The sequence below is a fragment of the Gossypium hirsutum genome, chromosome A09 (assembly GCF_007990345.1).
Source record: "Gossypium hirsutum isolate 1008001.06 chromosome A09, Gossypium_hirsutum_v2.1, whole genome shotgun sequence".
In the NCBI taxonomy this organism is placed as follows: Eukaryota; Viridiplantae; Streptophyta; class Magnoliopsida; order Malvales; family Malvaceae; genus Gossypium; species Gossypium hirsutum.
Window position 1 is genome coordinate 82,199,374 of NC_053432.1, and position 8,798 is coordinate 82,208,171.

General features: G+C 29.0%; 1 protein-coding gene across 2 annotated transcripts; it reads right to left on the reverse strand.

Moving 5' to 3' along the window:
- Window positions 1–1,294: 1,294 nt before the first annotated feature.
- Window positions 1,295–5,408, reverse strand: LOC107928448 (glucose-1-phosphate adenylyltransferase large subunit 1, chloroplastic). 2 transcript variants are annotated; one of them, XM_016859688.2, is made up of 14 exons: window positions 4,889–5,408; window positions 4,702–4,815; window positions 4,461–4,634; window positions 4,284–4,376; window positions 4,097–4,180; window positions 3,048–3,103; window positions 2,882–2,975; window positions 2,688–2,800; window positions 2,543–2,615; window positions 2,395–2,475; window positions 2,117–2,308; window positions 1,941–2,047; window positions 1,796–1,856; window positions 1,295–1,538 (listed from the first exon to the last, which is right to left on the reverse strand). In XM_016859688.2, exons 1-14 carry the CDS (start codon window positions 5,111–5,113, stop codon window positions 1,437–1,439), a joined length of 1,569 nt encoding a protein of 522 aa, XP_016715177.1. In that variant the 5' UTR covers window positions 5,114–5,408; the 3' UTR covers window positions 1,295–1,436. The 2 variants fall into 2 exon arrangements, with proteins under 2 accessions (XP_016715177.1, XP_016715179.1); XM_016859690.2 differs by having other exon boundaries at window positions 4,702–4,832; window positions 4,889–4,906.
- Window positions 5,409–8,798: the final 3,390 nt, after the last annotated feature.

The following is an 8,798-nucleotide window of genomic DNA, read 5'->3' on the forward strand; positions in this document are numbered from 1 at the left end:
GTTTCTCCTTACATTCTGCTGATTTTTTTTACCCAACCGTCCAGCCCATATAATTTGGGCCTAATTGCCTTTTAAATCCCTCCACTTTAGTCACTTAAGCTATTTAATCACAATTTAACAAATTTTACACTATTCCCAATTTAGTTTTTTTAGTTAATTAACTATCCAAACGTTAAAATTTTCTAACGAAACTTTAATACCAACTCAATGACACTCTATAAATATTTATAAAAATATTTATGGCTCGGTTGAAAATCTTCGAGGTCTCGATACCTCGTTTTTTTTATTTTAATTATTTTAATATTTATTACTAGTACACTATTCACTATTTCAAAAATTTTCCTAACTTCACATTTAACTTATACTTACTAAATTTATAATATTTTCTACTCGTTTGTCAGATTTAGTGATCTCGAATCACCATTCCGACACCACTAAAAATTCAGGCTATTACATTCAATATAATTTTTTTTTAAAAAGAGTATATAAAAATTTTAGCTTCAAATATATATAAATAGATAAAATAGATAAATTTTGAGTGTTAAATTTATTATTATTATTTTTTATAAAAAAATCAGTTTAATCAATATTAAAATTGAAAGGGAGAGAAGAGAGCTTTTTACCTATCTATTTAATTATATTTTGACATGTTTTTATTCTATTTCATAAATTTAATGCTGATATTTAAATATTTTGATTTGTTATCAATTAAATATAGAGAGAGATTTGCAATGAATAATTGAAATTCTCAAAGTAGAAATAGAGTAGGTTAGTTTTTTTAATAATTTTATTATAGGTTTTGATCATATTTGTTCTTTTTAATATAAAGTCTAGAATTAATTATAGCTTATTCTCAATCCATAAATAGAAGGATAATACATTTCAGTACATTCGAACCCACATCTTCCTTCATTGGCGACAATATTCATATAATTGAGTTAAAACTCAATCGGCAAAATAGATTGGTTATTAGCATATACAGGTTTGTGAATGGAAATATTTCTTTTTCATTATAAGAATATATGTTTTTGCCATATTTCAACTCATTCTTTATTTTATTTCATAAATTCAATGCTACTATTAAATATTTTTATTTGCCATCAATTTCACTTGTATGCTCCACCTGAGAGGCCTATAAAGGGCTTACTATTGCTGGCATTCAAAGAACTAGGATTAAATCGAAATTTAACAGAGTAGAATTTTTGAACTAAACAATAAGGTTACTATTAAAACATGGAATAAATGAGATGAGGCCTTGAATTAGAGGCCCAATGAGTAATATGACAAATTAAACTGAAATTGTAAATCTCTTCTGGAAGGATGGGCCGCATTAATACGAAAACTTTTCAACCAACATACATACATTTCATACTTTTAAATTTATTTCTAGATTGATCCAATTCTAATTAACAAAAATGGATGATGAATCATTTCATTTATATAACAAATCCATCTTTAATTATCGAGTTTTTTAATATCACACTGATTCCTGATCGTATGTAGAACCCTTCTGATGATCTATCAGCCTCTTGTACACCCTGTCGATATTATTTAAGTGGATTAAACAAAAAGCAAAACCAATTATATAGTTATATATGGATTAATTATACCCTACTTCTCTAGATTATCGACCAAACTTTAAATTCCATCCTTGAACTCAAATCATTCCAATTGAACCCCTAAACTAAAGCATGATAGGAATGATAGTGTAGTTTATGGATTCAATTGAAAACTTGACCCATAATTTGAGGACATATGATGCAATTAACCCGTGTGTGTGGCTGAAGAATCAAACCTCGGAGTTGGCAATGACTACATTCTTCCCTATTCTGGCATTTTTATCAATGATACAATCCCTGCATGAAACGTAGATAAAGATGATATTAGTATTATGACAGGCTACAATGGAAGACTTATAAGGTTTTTAATTTTAAAATTACTTGATTTTAGTGTTTTCTCCTATTCCAACGGGAACCCCTTCCTCGGATAAAAGACCTGCTCTCTCTGCATCGGTTTCATAAAAATCTGCCCCAAGCATCACTGTATCCTGCATTTATATAACACCATTAGGAAATCGCAATATGCTTTCACAAGATTATGTGATGGAAGAACCAACCTTTAGGTGAACGCCAGCGTTGATTCGGGATCTAATACCAACAACGCTGTGTTCTATAAAGCAATTATTTAAGAAACTCCCATGGGATATGATTGAATCAACAACTTTGCAATTGTCGATTTTTGATGGGGGTAGGTTTCTCCTTGATGTAAATATTGGCTTTGCTGCATCATAGAAACTAAACCTTGGTGGCTACCATGGTGAAAAAACATGTTAAAGACGATACAAAATGTTTTTTCTTTTCACAACCAAGAACCAAGTTTTTTTGTGGCACATACATGCTCAGTGAGGGCAAGGTTTGCTTCAAAGAAAGACCTGATAGTACCTATATCCTCCCAATAATCATTGAAGAGATAAGCCTGTTAAAAAATTTCAACATTAGACACTGAATATGTTAAACTAAAATCGTTGGTGATTTTTAAGTACCTTAATGAAGAACTCTTTAGCTGAGGCAGGGATTATTTCTGATCCAAAGTCATTTGCAGTTGGAAAACGCCATCTGAATTAAAGCAAACCATTCAACACAGAAAAGTAGCGTGCCTAATCGATAACTTGGAGAGCTCTATCGTACCTCAAAAGGTTTAAAAGGATCTCCTTCTTGAAAACATATACTCCCATAGAGGCAATATATGGTTTCTTTTCGGCCTCTTCTTTTGAAAGTCCTAGAACTGTGGTATCTACTGCCTAAAGGATATATACTGATATTAGCAAAGCTAATAGCCAATTGGAAGGCAAGGTGCATGATAAGTTGACATAGGTGACTACCATTGCTTTCAATTCTGCTCCCTTGGGCTTTTCGCTGAACGAAAGAATCCTTCCCTTATTGTCTATCTTCATTAGACCGAAGTCCGAGGCACGCCTGTGATAATTCTAGTTATGAAATATCTGAAAGGTTACAACAACTTTGAGAAATTAAAATTGATGGTGTTACCTATCATCTATTGGAAGGCTAGAAATGGTAATGTCTGCACCGCTCTGCCTATGGTTCTGCAAACAACAAGGACGAATCTAAGCATCTCATCATATTCTGAAAATTAATGTCATGAATATATATATATGAAGAGCAACCACATAGCTGAAGCTTCCAAGATTACATAACAATCCTCAAAAACAACATTGTTAAAGCAGGTGAGAAACAAGTAAACCACATATTTCAGCATGCTAATCAAGTTATTTAACTGTTCCATTTACATATTTGATTGCCCCACGCGAACTTGAACTCGGTGCCATGTAGTATTGAGAGTACCTCTTAGGTTCCAAATATGTTGTACGTTTTTAGGTTCCACATTTGCAGCTGAATCTATCGGTGGTATGTTTAAACCGATGAAAAGTAAATAGTGTCTTTATTTAACACATCAACATATTATGTATTTAACTAATGTAGCCTCATAATTTAAATGAAAATTATAACTTATGGCAATAAATATTATAAATAAAATTTTTAATTATTAAGCGGTATTAAAATTATATAAAATTTTTCAGCGCCGTCCATAAATTTATGATAATATTAAAAAAGAAAAAAAAATTACACAGGATTAAATAATAAGGAACATTAAAAAATAAAGTAATACATTTTTTAAAAATTGATAATATATATTTTTAATTTTAAAAATGTAATGCATAATTTTAAACATGAAATAAATTTAAATATTAAAAAAATAAATAGTTTAAAAATAATGATTTTTTCAATTTTAATTTTGAATATTTGAAAAAAAATAATTAATTTATTTTAAAAAATATTGAAATTTTTTTAATAAAATTAATATATAACTCAATATATTTAAAAAAATTATGCGTTTTTAACTTATACAATTATTATTTATCTTTTGATTTTTTAATATATTCACATATTTAGTAAATATACATATTTAGTAAATAAATATACTTAAATTAAATTAATACACATAATGTACAAGTAAGAAAACTAATTTAAGTATATAACACAATTGCAACTGTGTAGATATTATGGTGCGTTGTTACCTGAACAAAATCCATATAGTCCATTCGATATAAGTGGTCCCCCGATAAAATCAGCACGTCTTCGATTTCCTTACTTCTTGCATCCTACAAGATAACAGAACAATGAAACTATCAAAGACTTGTGTTCTGTTTCTCACATTGAGCAAGATGACCACGAATGACTCTCTCTGTCTGTCTGTCTGTCTACCTCGAACAGCCAGTGAAATTGTCGAACTGCGTCTGCAGTCCCTTGGAACCATCTCTTACCGGCCTCTCCTGGAGTTTGTGTGGCTGCCAATATCTACCATAACCCAACATAATCTTAAATTATCAGAACCAGTTGCCTGCAAAGCAAGAAATCAAAGTGAAACTAAAATTCTCTGACCTCGACGTATCCATCTCCGAAGTTAATCCCATTGCCGAAGTTGTAAGCACGAGAGATATGCCGGTTAAGCGAAGCCGAGTTAAACTGGGTGAGAATGTACACTTTGTTGATCCCACTGTTAATACAGTTGCTCATTGGAACATCAATCAACCTGTATGCACCTCCAATTGGAACCTGCAAAAACAAATTTTGTATCAGACACGTATACACATATATGATTAGGAAGGTAATCAAAATTTACCGCCGGCTTTGCACGTCGCTTAGTGAGCGGGAAAAGGCGAGTACCGGCTCCTCCTCCTAGAATAATAGCCACAACTGTCCTTGGGTCCCTTTTCTCCATCTCTAGATCCCTTAGCTGCATTATAACCCTCACTAATTAATGGTAGATTAAAATGAAAGCAAAGAAATTAATGTTAAATTCATCTTACCTTAGACTCCCCAGCTATGTTAGTAGTAAGTGACATGCAAATATTTGACTTCACATTCTTATTACAAAGTCTTTGACATTTTGGGGTCATGTTAACCTTCTTCCCCATCAACTCTCCATTCGAAAACTTGGCAAGCCTACTACATCTCCTCCTAGCCAATGCCAAGGTGGTACCTAGCTGGCCGGTGGCTGAGAGTGATAAGCGGCCATCGGCTGACACCGTCATTTTTGTAATGGAAAAAGAAAATCAAGTAGAAAATTGGGAATGAAATTAGTGAAGAATATAATAGTGATAGTATATGTTTAGGACTATGGAGGGGGTGGGGAGGGAGAGGGAAGAGAGTTGCTTTCATGGAGTGCGTAATATTTGAAAGAATGGGCCACGTTATCTATAAAGAATTGCATCCACCAATTTCTGATGTTTGTTTGTATGGATTGTAGCCCCTCTAGATTAGATATCTATTGACCAGAAAGTCCATCAAAATTTTAGTAGTTTTATATTTTAATACTTTAGGTACGAATCAAAGAATATTCTACCATTGCCTGCCTCATGATTTTTGTTTCCCTTTTCTCTTTTAATGGTAACTATGGCGTTGTGTTAATGGCCCAAATTGTAAGCTGGGTTTCAATTGAGAAAACCCAATGGATCGTGTAGCTTAGTTTGGTTCTACAAATTTCAGATTTTGAGTTTACCCTGCCTTGCCATTTGACTAAGGTTTTCTTTAATGTGTTTATGCTATCTGGCATCATATTTGTATAGGAAGAATTATGAATATATATATAATATTTCACATTTATAATATATTCTTTTTGTAGATTGTCTTGTATTATCAAAATATTTGTTCTTTAGATTTTGATAGGTTTGTATATAGATAGTGTTATATTGTATCATGTTTTATATAATTAGCCTTCCTGATTCAATATAAAGAATGATTTGTATTTATGTTGAAATTGTGTTAAGTCTTACGTTATAATATATTTAGTATAATTTTTTGTAGTAATTCAATTTACTATTATATATGTTTGTATTGTGTTTGCATGATTCTCTTTGTGTAGTGTACTACAAAATTTATATAATTTTTTACACGTTGATAATTTATGTTACATAGGTTTTATTTGTGTTTGTGTAGTGTATTTATTTATTTTTTCAAAATGTGATGTGTTTCAATTATTTTTAATCTTTCATGTCCAAATTAACTCCACGATTTGCATAATTTATTCTAATAGCTCAAATTTAATTTAATTTATCTATTTTTTATTGATAACTAACTCATAAATTATGTAAACATATTAGAAAATAATTATTAAATTTATATTAAATAATAATCGAGGGAAGCTTTAGTACTCATCAGCAAACCTTGGTGGAGAACTCGGCCCAATTGTAGAAGTGTAACAAGCTGGTGGAGAGGATGGGCAAACAATAAGAAAATGGGTAAAAGTATTATGAAAATTTGTGTATTAAAATATTTATTATATTTTATTTTTTAACTTAAAAATAAGTAGAGTAGTCCATATACATTAGATTAAAGAATAAAATGATCGTTTTTATTAAAAATTTCATCCACTTCTACTACTAAAAAAATGGCGTGGTTGACAGAATAATTAGACAATTACACTTGGCATATTTCAATACAGATGTACTGGGCTAATTTTTAACAATAGAAATGAATGGAGTTTTTAATGGACGGAATAGTTTATTTTTTGATTTAATGTATAAATATTAATTTACTCGTTTGTTGAGTAAAAGAAACAAAATACAACCGACTCCTAATACAATAACATTCGTAATACTTTTACCCAAACAATATATTTGCAATATTTCATATCACGTTTTTCATTTCAGAAACAAAATTATTTTAGACATGTGTAAGAAATTAAAAAAATTAAAAATAAATAAGATATGTGATGAATTTTTAATTCTATTTATGTAGTTAAAAACTCTAATATCAATATGGAAAAATTAATTCAACATATCTCTTTTCTTCTTCTTTTTGTCAGAAATATACCTCTATTTGACCTCGACAAAATCTTATATTCATATTCATATTCGTAATAAAAATAAGTTAATCCTTTAGTTCTGAAAAATTTATAAAATTTTAAGTAAATAAATAATAAAATTATAATTTAGTTCTTTAAAAATGATAATATTTTTTATTTAATTTTTTTTAAAATTATAAAAATATATGTGAGTACAATTATAAAATTATATTTTAGTTCCGATAAATATAACTCAAGCCTTTTTAAAAATATATATTAAATTTAACTCAAGTTGAATTTATGGAGTCAAATGAGTAGCCTCAACTCTTTAATAGTTCTAAACGAATACCATAAATGACATATTTTTGCAAAGATCGATGAACCAAAAAGGTTCAATTGCTTAAACATGCTATTTATCCAAATAAATGTGAATTAATTATTTTTCAATTGCTTAAACATGCTATTTATCCAAATAAATGTGAACTAATTATTTTGTCACCACAAAAATGTTTTTCATGTCTAAAAAGTGAGTGAGATTCACGTCATTTTTTAGCACGCACATAAATATTTGTATACATACATGCATGCATGCATGCACAGTTTCCCGACAAATGATTTGTTTATAATTAGTTGGAATTGTCACATCAATTATTCACAAATTAAGTAAATATTATATTAATATTTTTTGTTAAATAAAATTATTAAGAAAGGTACTCACAAATTTTATAATTATCCCATTCTTAAATACTAAAATGTCAATTTAATTAACCTTTATTTGTATTTTTTTTACCATTTGATATGATCTAAAAGTGTTAATGGATTATTACCAAATAATTGTGAGTATGTTGACACAACTTAAAATACAGGAATTTTACAGTCATGTGAAACTGTTCATGGGTTTATTAACATATAATTTTGAGCAAGTTCATGGGTTTATTCTTATTTACTAATTTACTTCTGTCAGAAATCAAAATCCACAAAATATTTGCACATAAATCACTATTTTTCTCTCGAAATTACAAACTTAAAAGATAAGAGTTACATTTTTGTTTCAATTTTTTAGAATAACAATCAACAAATTTTTTTTTTGTCAAAAGAAATATAAGTTACAAAAAATAAATAAGAAAAAAACTAGGCTTGAATCTAATTGAATGAGGTTTTTAGAATAAAAGTGTACAAATATAAATGTGTATTTTTCCAAAAACAAAATATAAGTTTGAAACAACAAATAAATTTAATTAGGATAAGAAAGAAATTGGACTTAGAATTTTCTTTTCGGCCAACAAAATTGGACTTGAATTTAATTGAATAACTAGGTTGGGTTATAGCCTCCACCGCATGGTAATGCATTGAACTGTTTCAAAGTCATATAATATCTATTTTATTTATAAATCTTTTAAACTTTTAAATCTGAATAAAAATTAGTTTAAACGTTTTTAAACTTACATAATTTTTTTATTATAATAATAATATCAATTAAATTAAAATTTAATCAATTTAAATCTAATGTTTTTTTGTTCAAATTCTATGGATTAGTAGATAAATTTTCATACTTAAAATAGATCTACCAAATAATTACGATAGTAACAATCTTTTTCTTGCTTTTTTCTCTCTTTTTAAGAAAAAAATATTAATATAAATGAAGAATGCGTGATTTATTCATTAGTACGGCGGCTATGATATTATCCATATGTGAGAGGAAAGAGTGAGTCAATTTTAATTATCACTTTGAGAGCAAGGCTTCATCTAATTATTAAATGAGTATGGATGTGATATATTTTAGTGGTGATGGCGTCTAGTGGAGTATGATGGGTTAGCTTTGCCCATCACCTTGGTGGATACTTTTGTTGGTGACGCCACAACCGTGTTGACCCACATTTTAACCTTTCTTTCTTCATCATTTGCGTTTTAAGATGCATCTTTTTGGAAAATGT